We start from the raw sequence: 20,420 nt of genomic DNA on the forward strand, positions 1-20,420 counted from the left end.
CGCTGTGGCATCTATAAAGCCATACTTCAGATACTGTTTATCATATTTTCTCTTTTTTCCACTCATTTTTATGTCAATATATTTCGAGTACTTACTAAAATAAAATTAAATATTTAAATCAATGCTACAATTAGCAAAATCGAAAGGTTAATTATAGGCTACTTCGATGATACCGTTACCTTATACCTGGGCTTCTCAAACTTTTTTGTTCTGCGGCCCCATTTGGAAAAATATCTTTCTATGCGACCCCATTATGGGGACAACCACGTTAATATCCCTTTTTAATTTGGAGGCTTTCAGGTTTTCCGTAGATAAACTTTTATTACAATGTATGTCTTTATCGGTTTTTAAAAATTAAGCGCGACCGAAGATAAACAACTGACGCCTTTTAAGAAAAACAAATGGAAAATTTCATTCGGAATTTTAACAACCAACTGTGACTCACTATCATAAAGTAAATTTTCGGTTTCACTATCAATTAAACAATTTTTGAAAAACATTCTTAGGGTACACACTACACAAACACGGAAAGTTCTTCTAGGGATTGGTTCAGAGCCTCGAAACAATGTTAAGCATTTGAAAATATAATTTTTGCTCGGACCATGAACAGGCTAAAACCACCACAGGGATTCGTCTTTTAAATAGAAATTGACTTCCGCATCACCACAAAGACCTACAAATTCTAGGTGCAAATGTAAAAACAACGAAAATTTTGCAATAAGGCAGACACATTTCGCGTTTAGTTGCTTCTACCTTTTTCTCGACCTTTGCTATCTATTGACGTGTATTGTTTTTGATAGGATGGTCAGAAATAAAATACAACTGAACTGAACACATGCAAATTTAGCTGTCAATGCCAATACAAAGTAAAAGCTGAAAGGAAGTATTTAACTATTCATTCAAATATTCTAAACTACAAGCTTACCTGAAGCCATATACATAATATGATAAGGGCCAATTTCAGTAGCAACAACAAACCGATAAACATTGCTTATTGACACATAGGAAGGTTCATTGTTGAGTGGAGGGATACCTTTTCGAAGTAAAACTGTTTGGTCGATAAGGTATTTATATATAGCTTCCATAGGAGTTGTTGACACCCCTTTGGGGGGACACTGCAAAAATGTTTAAAAAATAAATCTTTAACAGTCAGAAATACACTACCTTATATTATTGCTGATCAATGAATCTCTGTCGTTTCACTTGATGCAAGAAAGTAAGAATAAACTCATGAGCACGTAATCCAATCGAAAACCAACAGTGTTGAATTAATGGAGACATACGAAAAACAAATTACATTGGAGCAAACGCAACTCAGTACAAACGATTGCCTTCGATTGCTGCACATTTCTTCTTGTTTCGTCAGATAGCTAGTTATCGTACGTTTAAGAAGTTGACAATTATTGCATTTCTCGCTTATATTTACAGATTCCTGATGAGTGCATAGGTTAAGCAGAAAATGCTACACAATTAAAATTATTTGTAAATATGTAAAATATATTCTTCTAATGCTCATTGCTCAAACCTGTTGTATTGTTGTGGTACCCTTGCCTGCCAGGACAAAAAATTGAACTCTCTCCCAAAACTATAAATAGGTATAACCTACTTAAAGTGACACAACGCTTACTTGGCCAGGACGATAGGAAGTTGAATAATTCAATGGTTCCTCAAAGGTCGGAGGCTTTGGCACATAGTAAACTGCAATTCCGTCATCAAACGCAGAGCCATTGAAATATCTTTCAATGGTATCAAGATTGTATGCACAGATGGCACTGGCTGGAATCTTCCAACTCCTGTAACAGTGAAGTATTGAGCCATGATTGAGCAATTTTACAAATAGGTCCAATGGTTTATAGGAGAAAAAATAATATTGCTTTTACAACAAATATATTAAGAGTGGCAATTAGATCCTATATAATAACAATGGTCCACAAATTTTGTTTAAAAGACAAACTAAGAATCATTTCTAAGTAAATCTGGTGCGTGGTGCTCGAATCTGCAGTCAGAATTTGGATATCACGTCAGGATTTCATGATAATTTACTTTTTGTTCTTTTTTCAGTATAATCCCGGGATTGCAGCTTAAATGTGAGCGGCTTGTGCAAACTTAGTAGTTAACTGGTTATATATGCCTTGTAAATACACTACAGCGCAGGCCTACCTAATAGTTGTAGTATAATTTACGTAATTAATACAAGCCTAAATTAGCAAAGCTGGAGAGACTGATAAGGCATTCATCATTATCTATTCTGGCATACCCGGACGCAAAATTTTTTTTCCCACGAGATTTCTGACTCATTTACATATTTTGGTAAAAGTTTGTATTAAAACCGTGTGAACAGTGAATGCAACATTTTCTCGTTGGCACGGTTGGTTCAGTGGTTTCATCCTCTGCCTAGTGATCGTGAGAACGAGGGTTCGACGCCCGTCGAAGTCAAACTTTTTTTTTCTTCAAATTAATTTTTGCGGTGCACAAGAGCTTTTAAAAAAAGTAGGGTTAGGGAAAGCTTATATTTTATTATCATTGCAGAATTTCATTGGCAAATAGTTATTTCACAATCTGAATCAACCAATCTCTCAAAACACTTTCGGAAAATCTTACTTTTAGAGTGACTAGAATCAATGAGACAGAAATCTCGTAGGAAAAAAATTTCGCTACCCGGACACCATCAACTTGATTTCTCCAAACATCCCTGCCCTCACCAAATTTGATAGTTTGTGTTTCTGTATCAATTCAGTATTTTTACTAAAACGCATGTAGAATCAGCAGAGCCCTATTTATGGCATATGCATTTCACTCTACTGTTGTAGAGCAGGGGTCGGCAAACTTTCTGTACTACTGGGCCAAACCTACAAATTTCCGGTAACGTGCGGGCCGCATAAATTTCAACCTATAAACAATCGCCACATTATCCTTAAAATCATGGCGCACCTGCAACTAGGGGTGTTCAATTTCGATTTTCGAATCGATTTCGATTAAGGTGATATTCGAAATTCGTTTTTCGTATCAGACATATTCGAAATTATAGCCGCCCTTTCGGCTGAACGCGGTTGAAAGTAACGCAAGTGGCGCGAAATCTGTTATTTCGCATTTTGCAAGCGAAAAAAGACTTCGACGCATGCGCATCGTCGATCACGTGACTATCACACGCTTTCGCAGGTCCAACGGCCAGTCCTGCACCAGGGATGCCAGGTTGGCATTTTTAATGCCAAATTTCTCTCAAGAATGAAGATACCTAGGTTGTGCAATAGCAGAAAGTGTAGGCTGAGCTTTGTTGCAGTTTTATCCATTTTTTACCGAATCCATAGGCGCCTAAGCCGTGGGGGCAGGGCCGTAGCCAGACCGCAGAGCAAGGGGGGGGGCAACTTTTTTTAGGGGGGGCCAAAAAATTTAAAAGGGCAAAATCATCATCATTGTAGCTGTTGCCCGAGAATGTTGAGATTTTGCCAAGGGGGGGGCAAAATTTTTTTCAGGGGGGAGGCCCCCCCTTGACCTCTGGCTGGCTATGGGCCTACGCATATTTCTGTGTGGGGGCAAATTTTTATGCTGTATTGATACATAAAACAATAGATGAACTAGCGATCGGCAGCAGGAAAACACATTTTGAATGCAAACCGCAACAGCTTCGCGATATAATCACTAGAACGAGTTGCGATGCTACAATCCAACACCAGACAACAAAATCTGTCATTTTTACATTGATTTAATGTCTGCAGACGTTGAATCAATGTAAAAATGACTGATTTTGCTTCCTGGGACATAGCAAAAATCTACCATTTTGTGTCGATTCAATGTCATCAGATGTTGAATGCACCCTAAAACAACATAATTTGCTTACGTAGACGGAGCGTGCGTTTAGCTTTATGCGCTTGCAAACATAGGCTACTCGATGTCGCTTTCGAGTCGAAACCTCTGCACTCTGCAGTGAAATGTCGCGGCAGTGAATCGCTCGCTGTGAAAATGAACTTGAAGTGTTTGGGATCCCAGCGACCTCGGCTCCAGCGGAGCGATCGTTTTCAAAAGCTAGCCTGACCGTCACGAAGCTGAGATCCCGACTGACCAGGGTTGGTTGGGTAAAACCTCTGGGAGGTTTTTCCCAGTTTCCCGCGGGTAAAACCGGGTAAAACTGGGGGAAACTGGGTAAAACTGGGGGAAACAGGGGAAAACTGGGGAAACCCTCAAAACTTCTAAATGTGTTGTTTGTGGAGTTTATTATGCAATATAATGACCAGCCAGCTGTTTAGCTGTTATCTCATGACATTTTCCATCTGAACTGCATCAATACTTAGATAAAATAGATAAAGCTCCGGATCATCAGAGAGTGATATTTCAGGCTCTTCTTTTGACACTTTCTCAATGCGTACTGACACACTGTCTGCTGGCAGTACCAAACTACCAATCATCATCATTTTCAGCCTGTGAGAGCCCACTGCAGAGCGTAAGCCTTCCCCTTTTCATGCCAATTTACATGATTATGTGCTAGTTGGTACCAATTAGTTGTATTGCATTGTTTGTCAATGTCGTCCCTCCATCTCACTTTTGGTTTTTCTTTCTTTCTTTTGGTTTCTCGTGGTGTCCATGTTGTTAATTTTTTAGTTCATCTATTGTCCTGACATCTTGCTATATGACCTATAACCTATAGCAAAAACTACCAATAGTAATTTCTTATTGAATTCAGATGGTCTACCTCCAGCTCAAAGACCACGCCAGTCAGTGTTGTGCTGTTGTGACTAATTGCTTCAGTTTAAATTGCAGCTTGCAAACCAACTGATATCTTCCAGCACTTTGCCGGAAAGCAGTAGAGGTCGTCCACATAGCCTTCCTAGTCCGAGTCCCTCAATGGTAAGCACTTTCCTAAAACGCTTCCTCCCACAAAAAAAAAGAAAAGCCTCACAAACGATACTCTCATGGAAGGAGAGAAGGGAGAAGAAAAATAAAGGAAATGTTGATCAGTTTCAAAAATATATGACTTTGTCTGCAGATGAGCAAGAAACTGCACGCAACTTTGTTTTTGAAAAATATGACAATTTCATTCTTGTACTGGCAGGATATGAAACTAAGGATAGGCCTACATCTATTTTTCCAAACATCTCTTTTACCAAATCAATGAAAAAATTGTCACCACTTAAATATTGGCAATACATAAGAAAAGTTGCAAACAATGAGCCAGTAAAGAAGTTTTGTTCATTGAGGATGGCAATATCATCATGCCCACCAATCACCATCGAGTGCTGGAATAGAACGCTTGTTCAGTAGCATGGCTTTAATCCCGGAATGGCCCGTTTCGGTGAGTCCGATTTGGGGAGTCCGATCCCTTAACGGGGGATTTTTTCAATTTTTTTTTTAACCCTTTGCTTTTCAACGTTTTTTTGGAAGTTAACTGCTCAAGGGGGGGCCATTTTTGGATCAAATTCAATCAGCTGTTACGAGTTATCCGCTGATGCTATTTCAACAGAAGTTGCACTGGTGTGAAAGCAAATCATTTGTCCATAAGTTTGAAAACTCATTATTTTAAAATTTTATATGTTAAACTTGATATTTCAATTTTTGCAAAGGTACCTAAAAACGACAATTTTGATTTAACTTGCCGCCTTTAATTAACCGTGCTAATCCGATTTCATGCAAACTTCTAAATAACAAAGAGCTCGATCGAACGCACGAAGTGTGTGTGCGGTGTGCCGAATCATTGCATTGATTAGAATTTACGACTTGCGAGCAAATCTTATTGTAAGCTACTCAGTACTCACTGATTCTAAAATAGATACAATCAGAGTAATATTGTTACACGAATTTGAAAAAAACAAAACTGCGTTTGTTGTCTTACATTTTTGTCCTAAACTAATGCATTCCGAAACTCATGGCTAGCTTCTAGTTTTATGGAACCAAATTTCTCATAAGTAACACCTTAGCCTGCTTGAATAGCTGTTTACATCTTCGTTTGTGTATTTTAGGTCTACAATTGAGTTTGTAGTATGAATATTTTTAGTAGAGAGAAGACAATTGAACAAGTTGTTGAAATAATCTGAAATTTCTAAGTTCAAATTAGGTGCTTTTGAAATTGTGGATTTGTGTCAAGTCGCATCACAAATATCATGCAGGCCACATCATAAGTCATTTCGCTTACGAGTGTTTATAAACATGACTCATAAATTACATCCACAAAAAATACAGCATTTACATCAACAAAGCTAAGTTCGAAGCTCACTTTTTATTGAAGATTGTGTCAATCAATTTGAAAATACATTTTTAGTCCGCCAGCGTCGAAATAATGCAACAGCGAATTGAGGAACATGCGTAAACAAAGGAAATGTGAAATAACCCACAGTCAGCAAATCTACATAAATTTAACGTTTACAAATGTTGAATCAATGTAAAAGGACTGGATTGCTGACTGGGTCCTTATTGTTTGAAGCACTAAAAATACGCGTAAAAGCGACAACGTCAGCAAGGCAGTGATTATGTTTCTGGCCAAAAAAAAAATAACGTTTGACTTCAAAGATAAAAATGATTATAACGAAGCTTCAAAGTTTGTCGTAAAACATTTTACTGAGATACAATAAACATAATCATTTTGTGCCAGATTGTGAGAAGACTTCCTAGATTCTTTCCAACCATTTGCATGATTGCAAATTATTTTCTATAACTTTACATTGCTAAAAAATGGCTTCTTTGTTGAAACAACGTGGCTACAATTCTATAAAAAATTCTTAGGCCTACTACATTGAAGTAATGAAATTTTTTTTGTGATTTTGCTGATGACGTTTTACAATATCCGAGAAGTAAAAAATAATAATGATGAATTATTTTACAAAACCGTGGTTTGCAAGTGCTTCACAAAAAATTGTTGGGGGAAAATTTACTATTAGACGTAAAACGTTTGTAAAAGAAATTTGTCGGTTTACGTATTTATAATGTTTATTGCGCTGTTATCGAATTATAAACTGCCTGTAGGCTATTGTCTACCTTTGTGGTTGCCGGCCAGCTTAGAGCAGCATGCAAACTAAGCGTTTATGGTATTTGCATCGTGTTATGATTCTCGAAAATTTCCCACAAGGTCTTTATTTTTATCGTGATATTTTGTGCCTCTTCTGTCCTAAACTTGAAGTTATTGTGCAGCACTATCCACATCGGTTTTTAGACTCAGTCTTCATTGAAAATCTTTTGTGTGGTGCATCATTTCAAATAGTGTCTTTCCCTAAACTGTTACACAAATCGCCCAGAACCAGGTTGATTATTATGTATCTTACAGCAGTTGAGAGCCCGTTATTGTATGTGTGGAATTATTAGATGTCTGACTAAATTCATGCCAAAGTCGAGCAAATTCTGCTTTCGGGATCCTTGCCGTTATTTACTGTATTTTTTGTTGATAAGTTTAGGCAGCATTTTTCCAAGATAAATGAAGACATCGGTATTGTTCGTCACTTAGATTTAGTTTTCTCAGCATTATTTATTCATTCTTTGATCCACTAGTTTGTCCCACTTTTGGTATAATCGGATCGTTTATAAATGGCGGGTCTTCACAATAGCCGGCCTCTTATACATTGGCGCAACGTATTCAGATGTTGAATCAATGATGAAGAAAGCTGATTTGTTGTTTGTCTTATGTGACGCCTAAATTTATGCCTCGTCTACAGTACAAAATATTTTGTAATGTACATTGTGTACATTGTACATTTTGTTTGTAGGCCTACATTACAAAATATTTTGTAATGTAGATGAGGCATTATCATCTTTATTTTGCGCTTTTTGGAACAAAACACAGTGCACTGTGAAACAAAAATACAGGACATAACAACAAGTAGGCGACATAAAGCAGTGAAGGGACGCCATCGAGTTAGCTGCTACGTGCAAATGGAGCCTATCTCATAATTTTGAGTGTATCTCACAATTACTGTTTGCAAAAACGCTATTTCTCCGGCTTCTCCCAAAAGCATTTGCAGTGATACATTTCCTCAATTGCAAGTTTTGTCAATGAGAGCATTTCCATAGAACGTTTATTTCGAAACCAGGTTTTCGTGTCTTTATCCAAGAAAAGATTTCTTATTGTAACGTTTTTTATTCGTCAATGAATATTATCTGCTTGAAACAACTGTTTTGAATAGTTTGTGGCCTCCATAGCCTACTATTTTGATCGTGGATTGCTATTCTTCTTTGTAGAGCTGATAACGCAAAAAAGCTTGCTATTATTGTTTCTAATTAACAGCTTTGCGATCACTGGCTTTTCTTTGTAGCATAAGAAATAACGCGCTTTGTATTATTGAGGTCAAACCAAACAAAAGAAAGCAAGAGGATGCTTCTCTCTGCTCGCGCATATCGATGCACGAAGCAATTATGAGCTTATGGCTTGTCATCGCAATGTAATCCATTTCACGCTTTGCTGGAAGTTAGCTAGAAATAGCAAAAATTCACCAAAATCTTGAATTTACAAGAAAACTACACAACTTTTAGCATCAAATTTAATATCATCAGATCCGCCTGGCAATTTTAGGAAAAGTCAAGAAAAACCAAGTGCATGGCGTTACTGTGCTTCAAATAATTAAAGGAAATATGAGGGGGGGGCCAAATCTGGCCTCCCTTTGAGGAGCAAAGTGTTAAATTATTGGGTACCGTAGCCTAGTTATCATTGCCGTTTTAGGGTTAGGGGTTTGGAGTTAGGGTTAGGGGTTAGAGGTTAGGAACTCACCGAATCAGACTCACCGAATCGGACTCACCGAATAGTAGCAGACCCCTTTAATCCACATACTGCAAAGAAATAGACTGGGCAATGAGAGCGAGAGGGTTGCTAAATTAGTGTCATGTTTATAGACACTGTGGATGGAAAGAATCTGAAACCCCAGATGAAGACCTGTTCAATGTAGACAATGAAGACTGCTGACATGTTATCAATGACTGAGATTATACCGGCTCTTAATCTTTTTTTTTCTTTGGCTTTTGTTGTTCAATGTTTACAATTTTGTTCGCTGACTGCATGTTAGGCACAGGGGAGCATCTGGTTTGATAACATACTGGTATGTTCATCTATGTAAACTATTGATTGGACTTATCTATTATTAGATATTAGTAAATCACAGTATTTTTATTTTTTTGTAGGATGAGCACAGAAAATCTTATAGGTTCATTCAAAATATGATGGTAATAAACATTAACTATGAGGAGTAATCATTATTTCATTCACAGTTGCAAATTTTAACAACTTAAGTTTTTCCCAGTTTCCCGCAGTTTTTCCCAGTTTCCCCCAAAAGGTTTTTCCCAGTTTCCCCCAGCTAGCAACACAAAGTCTATTTGATAAAGAACTAGCTGTCAGAATTGGAATCATCAGATGCTGTATCGAAGGATGAGGTTGTCGCGTCATCACTGGAATCAGACACATCAAAAGGCTCATCGCTTGGCTGTAAATCTACACTGTCTTCGCCGTTTGCAATGAAGCGTCCACGTTTTGCGGCTTTCGTGCTTTGATACCCATCCACACGCTTCTTTCGCAGAGCTCCATCAGGGTATTGACTAAGGAACAAATCTATGGCTGTGTCATAACGACTGGCAGGAATGTCTAAAATGTCCCTAACCTTACAAGCGCTCGTGTGGCCTTGGCATTTTTATTGCAAACGCTAATTTCGAAGACTGAGAAACTCTTTTCTTAATTAGAACAAAAGTATCGAAATATCGAGTATTTTTTCAAATATTGTATCGTTTTGTTTTTTTCAATATTGCCCAACACTAGTGGCAGTTCAACCTGCACTTGAAAAACATCTCTCTGAAGAAGCAGATGTGGCAGTTACACAAAACTATTGCGTTAGACAAGAAAGATTTCTTTAATGCGAACAACGAAACTCGTGCGTTTTTTCTATGCCAGATTGCACTAAATTGATAAACAATTCTACTTTCGCTGCAGCGAATTCGTTGCGACCAGACGGAGCGGCACGGAGTCGATCGTTAAAGCGGTTTCAATTATCCGATTTTATATGCATTTTGAAACCGGTTAGGCTTCACAACCGGTTATTCTATATTCGGTATTCTATTTCGCCCATCCCTAGTTTTGATTAAGGTAGTGCCATAAAACATAGACCAATTCGTATATTTTCATATGGATGAAGGATAGTTGTTAAAAATACTAACATATAGCTTGCATGAGTGAACAGTACACGTACAATAACCAACTAGCAGACACTTTTTAAAACCTTAATGTGTTGTAATAATTAACTGCACGTTAGAGCACTCATGAGGAATTATTTTTTCAGAAAGCTGGAAAATAGCTAACTATTCTCTTTTCAAATGAAGATCGCATTCCTAAAACAGAATTGAAGTTTTTCCTCTCCCAACGTTATCGTGGAGTAGAAGCACCGTTATACCAAATTGGGCCTCTTGACAAAAGAACAACGAAAATGCTTCAAAAGATAGTTTACAAAAAGGTGAGTTCTTACATATCTTTTCAAATTTTTTTGTCTAATAATTTTCTATGAAATGTACCAAACTTTTGTTCGATCACAGGCTTGTATGAGTATATTCTTTGATAGCATGGTCATGCAGAGCCAGGTCCCATGTTGTGTACTAGGGTTGGTCAGTTGTTGTCATTGAGGTGGCTCGTCTAACAACATTTGTTGATTGGAGCCATATGAGAAAGATAATGGGGCTACTGCCAATTCTACAACCCCACTTGACCATTGCAGATGTAGTGCAAGTGCAACCAACTCTAGATAGTAGGTGATTTAAGGATTTTTCCTTTTCCTAAAGCATTTCCTCGCGGGAAAGTGATTCAGATGTTCCGATTTCTATGTCTGTAAAGGCAGGCTTGTAAAGGCAGCTTTCACTAAAGCTAGTGGTGCTATGAGAAGATTTTTCTTGACTATCACTGATTTTTGCTGCCATTTGTCCGAAAGAGTATTATTTGTTATGTTTGGCATATTATATTGTTTTTCTTTGTGACAGTCAGAAATAAAAACAAGCTGAACTGATTTACATGGATTATTTTGTGTTCTTTACATTTATCATTCACACAAAAAATTTTTTTCAAGAGCCTCAAACAACAGCGAGTAGATGACTTCGCTGCAGCAAAGAAGTCACAAGTGATAGAGGAAGAGAACTGGAAAAAACAGCAGTTTTCTGGAGCAATTGATGAAGAAAATGACTCTCGTTTCGAACCAGCTGCACCTGGTAGCCTACATCTGAATGTGACAATGCTCCGGTATCCAGTGATTATCCTGCTCTGCAATCTTTTGCTGTAAACATGTTAGAAAATATTCGCAAGGCAGTAACTCTGGTGATGTTTCATGTCCGCACTTTTACCCCACCAAAATTAAATTTTGATGCCAACTCTCTGTGCTCTTTAATTGATTAAGACAATGCCACGCTTACTGAGTTTATCCTTACTTCACACTTAACCATGGATGAACTAAAGGGTATGATAAACACAAAGTTCGAATGCCCTCATTTTCCTGCCCATACTCAGGCTATAGAGCGCCTCATTCGGGAAGTCATTAACGACTGTGGAGTGTGGAAGTGTTGCTGGCCATCGACGACGGGATGGTTTCATTCGGGAGTGAATTGTTTGGGGAAGGGACTTGCCGAATGCAGACACGAAATATTACTTTCTTTCATTAGCTGCAGTATAATGTTGTGATATTGACCACTGTTTCTTGTTCATTGTCTTTATTCTTCATTCGTTTGTGCACGTTTTACAAGCACATATAAAGTTGGTTGGTTGATGTGTAAGCTACCATTGGTTGAGTTGCAGTAAGTATGTCTGTCAAAAAACAAATGTAAATCGGCGAAAACAATCGAATATTAATGCAGTGCGTTGTGTGATCAACTGATTATGTAATGCTTATTACTATAACAAAACCAAAGTGTCATCTTACGCACAGTGCATTTCTACTCTTGCCATAGAAGTGAAAAAAAGCTGTAATATCATCAGGTTTTGCTGACCAAGCAAAAATAGGGTTGCCAGGTGATTGTTTATTATCTTACCGTACACTGCCAGCCTTTACCTAAAAGAGCAACTAGCTGTCGCGTCATATGAAATTGTTGTTGTGGTTGTTAAAGTTGGAAATTTTTACAATTTAAAAAAATAAACAAATTTTTTTTCTTCAAAAAGTTTGTATCTGGCAACTCTGTGCTGGCAACAAATGCCAAGGACAAACTTGACTACATGTTTACGGTTACTGAATATTTTTGCGTGAAATTTTAAAGAAATACTCTACATAGCGATAGTCACCCTGTGTGATAACTCGATTTTTAATTTTTTGATTTTTACATCGCCTTAATGCCTATAACCAGTGGTTCCCAACACATGGGTCACGACCCAACGTTGGGTCGCCTGATTATTTTTTTTGGGTTGCTTATTTTTCAGGCATATTGTATCTTGGGCAAAAAAAATAACACTAAAAAAATTTTAAAACGTGAAGAGATCGATCACAAAACTGGAAAATACAAACACAAGGCATGAAGTGTTTCATATCGAGACATCGGAAAGCTTTGTAGCATGATCGTAGTGCAAGAAGTTTTAACAGTTTTCGTTTTTATTATTGTTAATATTATTATTAAATGTAAACCCAACAGGGCGAAACCCAACAAAATTTCAGTTTCAAACATAAATTCACTTGTCAAAATTACGGGATATACATTGTAACGTGCACTATATGTCACGAACACCATGTAGGACAAACCATGACAAATTGTTCTGCACGTTGGGCCACACATAGTCTGATGTGGTAAAACGCATCAAAGACAAAGCCCCAAGTGCTGTATGGACTCAATGCTTTCTCCACAGAGAGGCCTTTGCTGCAAAAAAGCTGTCTCAAGAGCGGCATAAAGTGTTGAATGATGTTGTGAAGTGTGTAAACTTCATCAAAGCAAGTTCACTAAATCGGCGTTTGTTTTCGTCTTTGTGCACTGAAATGGATTCTGATTATTACCAAGCATTGCTGCTGCACACAGAAGTACGATGGTTGTCACGAGATCGTGCCCTGAAGCGAGTTTGTAATTTGCGGGAGGAGATTGCTATCTTCCTGAGGCAACAAAACTTGTGAGATTAGCCGAGAAGTTTTTGCAAAAAGATTTCAACGCAAAAGTTACCTACCTTGCCGATATATTTGACTCTCTAAATTCTCTAAATTTATCTATGCAAGGCAACGGTTTTACGGTGATTGATCGCGCCGCAAAGTTTCTGCTTACTACAAAAAACTCATATTCTGGAAAAGTTATGTCACCAGAGATGAATACGATATATTTCCTCAGCTAACGCAATATAGGCCTATTTGTGGCAAGGAAGTTGATATTAAGCAAACCATAATTGGACACCTGGAACAGTTTGCCAAAAAGTTTGTGCACTACTATGAAGAATCTCCAACACTTAATAGCCAAAATGATTGGATAATTGATCCATTTGTTGGAAAAGATCTGCCTCAACTTCCCATCTATGTTGCAGAACAGTTTATGGACATAACAACAGAAGCAGCAAATCGTATTTCTTTTGCATCCTTCAAAGACAAATAACCCAGAGATTCTGCAAACATCCACTTTTGGGCTCCATGTACAAAGTGTTCCATGTACTTCTATGTACAAAGTCCACAGTTTCAAATTTACTGATTCAAAAACAGATTACATTTGCAACAACTTGGCTTTGTGAGACTGGATTTAGCGCCAAGTGTGTATTGAAAACTAAAGAGCGAAACCGGGTGGAAGTTAAAACCAGGGAGTCGAACCGAACCCGAACCGGATTTTTGTAAACCGGTTTTGGGGCGATTTCGTCTGAACCTTAACCGGAACTGAACCGAAAATTTGAGTTAGCTTAAACCCTAACCGAACCCGAACCGGTTGAAAAAAGCGGTTCACTCCAGCATTACGTCATTGTTCGCATTGTGGTAAGTGAAGTTGTACGTAGCATGTTGTTATCTTGGAGGCCACATGGTACGGATGAATTATAGCCTATTCCGTAACACACGATCCACTATCATCGATGCTTTGGAGAGGAATTTTGTGAGGTAAACAACTTCTGTTCTGTGACATCATAGACAATATAGTTTGATTGTAACTTGTGCAACAAACAACAAAGGCAAGTTAATTGAGCAAAGCAGTGTTGAGATCAGTGTTGCCAACCTTGCGGTTTTCACGCCCAATTGGGCTAGTTAGTAGTTGGGCAATAGTAGGCCTAGGCCTAATTTTATCGGACCCGAACCGGAACTTATAAAACCGGTTTTAAGTTTCTTCGAACCTGAACCGGAACTGAACCAAATTTTGAAACAATCTTTGAACCAGAACCGGACCCGAACCGGAAAAATCAAACGGTTTGACTCCCTGGTTAAAACCGATATGCAGCTATGCCTAAGCAAAATAACGCCTTGATTTCAAAAACTCACTGACAGCAAGCGATCACACTAGCACAGCTATCTCATTAGTGATTTGATAAACATATTATTTTTGGAAAAAGTTACTGCTTTGTAGTGCTGTTTGTTTGCAATGCAATCTTGTATGGCTTTTAAAATACTACGACAATTTGCTTGGGTCGCAAGATGTTACCAAACTTAATTTTTTTTTAAAATGGGTCGCCTTAAAAACGAGTTGGGAAATACTGGCCTATACCATACCACCTCACTCCATTTGCTTTCGCCAACTTATCAACATTATTATTCAACACAAGCAAGTTCATTAGTTCTTCGGTATTCCTTTTGTCTGTCAGCTTCATACTACACATTGCTCTAACCATCGTTCTCTCAGTTCATTAATTTTTCAGAAACCCCAATTATGATGTAATGTTTCTTCCCTTATACCCCAGTTCTCAATCACGGTGGCCTTTCATTACTAAAACCTACTATTATGACACTACATTGAGTTGGGATTGGATTCTTGAATCTTCAAGTGCCAAGGACTTCCAAATCCGTCCATTGTCACTCATAATGACGTAATATTGCCCCTTTAGCACCTAATGTTGCCCATTTGAAGTTCCCCTTGCTGCTCTATAAATTTCCAAAGTTGGTTAGTTTTGTGGCGTATTTTGGAATTTATTTATTTTAAGCGCCAAGCTTGAACACAACTAATTTTGAATTTTGGGGATTTTTTGGTTTTAGACTAATTTGTCACTGTGTCAGTCGCGGTGGTGCCACGGCTTGTGTTTTAACACAAGATCTTGTAGTTTTACTTTTGATCTTTTGCTCTTGTGCTTTAAGTTATGCCAATTCAAAGCTTTTTTTAATAGTTTTATGCAAATAAGGTAAAGCTCAGCATTTGATACAATTACTTGCAAATACCAAAACTGCTTCTTTTGGTAACACTAAAGTATCGGCCAAAATATCGGTATCGGCCTAAAAAAGTGATATCGGTATCGGCCAAAATATTGGTATCGGTACATCTCTATCGTCGTCGTTCGTATGAAGCAGAAAGTTTGTGATCAACCGAATGGAAGGACTTGGAGCCAACTTTTCGTCAGATCGTCAATGTGCGGAGGCCTGTTATTCCATTGGGAGGGGAATAGATGGGACACCCAAAGATGATGTGGTTAGCTGTTTGCTCCGTCGCACCGCACTGACAAGCAGCAGAGTCCCTTATGCCCCAGCGTGTCAAGAAAGCATTGAAGCGGCCAACTCCCGTTCTTATTCGGTTCAGTGTCACCCACTCCCTTCTCTGAAATTCAGAACCAAGTGGGAGTGAAGAGGCAGGAGAGACATCGAATAGAATGAGGCAAGACTTTATTTTTGGCACAGTGCTCAATTCCTCGGACCAGGCATCTGACGTGCTGAAATTAGCAAGCTGGAGTTTTGCAGCATGCCTTACAAAAGGGCGCCGTGATGGTAGGCGTTGTATGATTGGGACATAGGGAGTGGATACGTAATCGTGTAGTATGTGGTTCGGATCAGCACAGGCTTTATTTACCAACGAAGACACCATCGCTTCTCTGCGTACATTAGCGGGTAGGATACCTGACAGCACTGGAAGGTATTGCTGTGGTGTTGATTTTAAGCATCCAGTAATAATGCGCATTGTCTCGTTTAGGCAGGCGTCTAATTTTTTGGTGTGCTTGCTGCGACACCATGCCGGAGCTGCGTATTCCGCGGCACTGTAGGCAAGCGCCAGGCCACCTATGCGGAGGGTAGATGGTTTTGCCCCCCATGTTGTCCCGGCCAAGCACCTCAAAAGTCCATTGCATGCAGTTACTTTTGCATGCAGGCCTTGGATGTGCTGCTTGTACGTCAGTTGCCTATCCAGTTTCACCCCAAGATAAGTTGGTTGACTCTTGAACGGTAACTGACAACCATTGACTTCGACCTTCAATTTCCTGTCGACTTGGTGATTATTGAGATGAAAAGAACTGACGGTCCGAAATTCTTTTCATATCTGACTCCAGTGAGTGCTCTACATTGGACCAGATTCTATTAGTGGCTAGTAGAGCTAAATCGTCGGCATAACCATATTGCTTTGACTTGGTGCAGGAGGTCGCTGATGTAAATATTGAATAGCAGTGGTGACAAGGTTGATCCTTGAGGTACGCCGTTTTTCAAAGAGCGAGGTCGACTACTCTGTCCATCACTGGTGTAAAGTGTGAAGCGTTTATTAGAGATCATCTCCAAAATGAATCGAACTGTGTGACGGCTAGGGATAAAACGAAGAAGCTTGAGAGTCAGTCCACGATGCCATATCGTATCATAGGCTGCAGTTAGGTCAACCAGTACCAGGCCAGCTTTCTCTCGATGTTCGAATGCATCTTCAATGTCGTCAGTGAGTTTCACAACTTGATCAACTGTAGATCGTCCATGACGGAAACCAGCTTGTTCATTCGGTAGTTGAGGTTCAATGATAGGTTCAAGATGTAAAAGAAGCAGTCGTTCCAGAAGTTTAAATGGAACACAAAGGAGAGATATTGGTCTATAGCTCTTGGTGTCATCGGCAGGCTTTTTTAGTTTGAGAATAGCCATCACTGAAGCCTTACGCCATATTTTAGGGAGTTTCAATTGCTGAAAGCAAGCTGTATAGAACTTAGCTAGCCATTCTAATAGGTTGGTAGGGCAATGCTTGAGAAACTCAGGAGGTATCTTATCGGATCCGCACCCTGAGATTTACCAGTCTTGATGAGTTTTATGGCATTACGCAGTTCCGTGATCTTGAAAGGAGAATCAAGATAAATGTCAGAGTTGTGTGTCGCCCAAAGCTGTTTGATCTCACGGTTGACTGCTCTGGACGATGTTGCGTCAATCTGTTTACATCTTCCATTACGAAGCACTTGTGTCGCGATGGCGTTTGCTGAGACAGGGCACCGCTTGGGAGCAGAGGTGCGTCCAGAAAGACGGTTGAATGTCTTCCATGCCAAACGACTGGAATGAGTAAAATCGATGCTTTGGACAGTTTCCTCCCAGCGCTCTCTGCGGTTCTTATCCAGGTATTCCGTTAGGTTATTTGCTCTTTGAATTGATTCACTGCCAGGTTCAGCCTTTAGGAAATCATTGTACTTGTACTGACATTCTTTGTCCCAGGTAGGGATATATTGCTTTCTTCGCCCTCGTGGGATACCGGCCTTACCGGCATCTAATAGGAGTTGGCAGAATGAAGTGTAGGCTTCATTTATGCCCATGGTTGCTGGTTTTGGTAAACTGGTACATTTGCGTTCAAGATACTCCGTGAATAATATCCAGTTGGCTTTGCGGAAGTTCCATCGATTTACTGGTTTTGACTTTAGTGGCATAATGGGGTGTGCAGGGCTTATAAAAGAGGGTCGGTGTTGGGATTTAGGAAAAGGGTCTAAAACAACTCTGCGAGGGAAGGAGCCATTGAGCTTAACAATGCAAGGTCAGGGTTTGAAGTAGTTCCCCATCTATTAGAATAAAAACTGTAGAGTTGTTTTGGGTCGTAGAGCAATTTAGCATTAGTTATGGAAGCCCAGTTCTCTAGTGTAGAGCCGTCACTATTGGTAGTAGCATAACTCCATTCCGTACTGTGCGAGTTAAAGTCACCAGCATATATACTTGGTTAGTCATAACAGGGAATATAATCGGCCAATAGTTTGGTCGAGGGTGGTTTATAAACGTTAACCACTGTGATATTGTCAACTTTTGTAGCAGCCCACTCTATTATATCAGATTCCTTGCTGGAAGCGAGGGGAAGCCATGTCGCAGAGCTATGCACAAAAGTAGCAATTCCGTGAATAGCGCTATGGGTATAGGCAGCCAGTTCATAACCAGTGATTTTAAGTCTGGAAGAATCCACTGCGTGTGTTTCTTGTAGTAGGATAACAGTGGCGTTGGCAGTTGTGTTGATCAGATGTTGAATGACCGAAATTTTGGCTGATTTTAGACCTTCTACATTTAGCTGTAGCAGCGTGATGCCTTCCCTTACGGTGTTAGAATATATCTGCCCTAACAAGGGCACATGCTCAGGGGAGGTGTCACGCTTATCAGACTTCTTTGTCTGTGACCTGCAATTTTTGCAGTTTCTGCTTCTGATTGTCGTCATTAGCCTGAAAAAGTTTCCAGTTACCAGGATTCACCACGTGGAGGTAGACGACATGAATCCCAAATCTCTATTAATAACCCTGTTGGTTACAAATTTTTCTGTGGAGACTTGTTGGATTCATGATGACTCCTCTGCTGTTTAAATTTAATGCTTCAAACTGGCACCTTCCTCAACATGAAATGGCCTGTCATGACGAAGGATTTGAACTACAACATGCCTGTTCGTACATAAACCATCATTAGGCTGTAGTGTATCACCAAATTGCACATTTTCTTTATGTTTTTATAGAAGGCCTATAACTTGTTCACTGGAAAATGTAAAAGCTACAATACTATCGTATGTACTCTTCCGTAGAAGTACTCTCCCTCTCCCGTACTTGTTACCTTGCCGTGGTGGAGTACCTCAAGGATCCTGTGGGCTATACCGACAGGGGCTCGTAGCCCCTGGCAGGTCTAACCATGTCGGGCAGGTTACAGGTGAGAGGTCAGACAAAAGACAGTACAACAACAGCCGGGCAGATGGAGCCCGTCAGCCTTGGACGGCAGTTCGTCTAGGGGAAGGCAAACCCTGATTCATAAACCTCCGCTGTCTTGCGGCTACATCCAGTCCTGGAAAAGGCTACGGGAGTCAACCCAAACAGAAAATCCGGAGTGGAGTACGTGAGGCGGTCGACTGTCAAACTCTGACATCCTTCCGGCAACTCCTGCAGCCAAACCGTCGCCGAGTGTCATGCTTTGCGTTCCCTCGGACCACGCCGGAGAGGCAGAGAGGGGGTCCTGTTGTGTTTTTTGGGCAGCGCAAGACCTCCATACATACGCCCAGGCCAGCACTCTGGAGAGGCCACTCCAGTCGCCAATGGATTGTGTATTCATCGAGCGTTGTTAGGTCCACATGTCTATCTTGTGGTCGGTATACAGGACATTGATAGATAATGTGGTGTGCAGTTTGAAAATCTGAGCCACACGCACAAAATGGTGAATCGGCGAGGCCCCACTGGAACATGTTGCTGCTAAAACGACCCACTCCAGTCCGCAGGCGATTGAGCTTCACCCATTCCTTCCGGGGTAGTTCTGCTCCTGGTGGGGTGTTGGCATTGGGAAGGACTGTGAATTGGGTTGGTCTTGCAACTTCTCTCCATTCACGGTTCCAAACTTCGGAAATGTGGAAGTTCGATTTGCACATAGCTGCAGCATGTCGGGAGAACAGGCGTCGAGATTTCAAGCGCTGGGGCTTTTGGGAGTGCGAATTTAGAACAATCTGGTTGAGGAGGTGGTCATCCCTTGACATAGCTTGTAGGACCAGACTACGTACGTGGTTTTCCCTACGAAGTCTACCTGGGGCAATGCCTGATAGTACCGGCAGAAAGTCAGTGGGAGTTGGAAGCAGGCAACCGGTGATTATTCTCATGGTGGTGTTGAGGGCAGTGTCAATTTTAGAAGTGTGTACGCTGCGGCACCAAGTGGGGGAAGCATATTCGGAGGTGCTGTAAACAAGTGCAAGAGCACTTGTACGGAGTGTGGATGTACTAGCACCCCAGGATGTTCCAGCTAGGCATCTCAGCAAGTTGTTGCGTGCTGATAGCTTAGCATGGAGGGCTTCAGCATGGTGTTTGTAGGTTAATTGTCGGTCAAGCTTCACTCCTAGGTAGGTGGGACACGGGTTGTGTGGGAGTGGGTTTCCGTTGAGAGAGACTGACAATTGGCGCGTAGATTCCATGTTGTAAAGGTGAAAAGGTGTGACGGTGGTGTTTGCCAGGCTCAGTTTCAGCATCCACAGCTTCAGGTAGTCTGCGATTTGGGCCATGTCATCTGTAAGTGCTTCCTCTACCACATCCCAGGACTCGTCAGAATTGAGCAGTGCCAGATCATCAGCATAGCCGTACTGGCGTGACGTAGTCTCTGGCATGTCACTAATGTAGATGTTAAATAGTAGGGGTGATAAGCATGATCCTTGTGGAACACCGTTTTTTAAGCGGTGGGGCCGGCTGC

General features: G+C 40.2%; 1 protein-coding gene across 5 annotated transcripts in view; it reads right to left on the reverse strand.

The window, feature by feature from the left end:
- The window catches only part of LOC145784772 (semaphorin-3B-like), a 166,282-nt gene that overhangs the window by 80,442 nt on the left and 65,420 nt on the right, over positions 1-20,420 (reverse strand). For all 5 annotated transcript variants that reach the window (XM_082596625.1, XM_082596621.1, XM_082596624.1 and 2 more), the window contains 2 exons: positions 1,628-1,793; positions 926-1,115 (listed from right to left, as the gene is read on the reverse strand). In XM_082596625.1, the coding sequence (XP_082452751.1) occupies positions 926-1,115; positions 1,628-1,793 (356 nt within the window). The remainder of the gene's footprint in view (positions 1-925; positions 1,116-1,627; positions 1,794-20,420) is intronic.

Source organism: Aplidium turbinatum, chromosome 15 (genome assembly GCF_918807975.1).
Source record: "Aplidium turbinatum chromosome 15, kaAplTurb1.1, whole genome shotgun sequence".
NCBI lineage: Eukaryota > Metazoa > Chordata > Ascidiacea > Aplousobranchia > Polyclinidae > Aplidium > Aplidium turbinatum.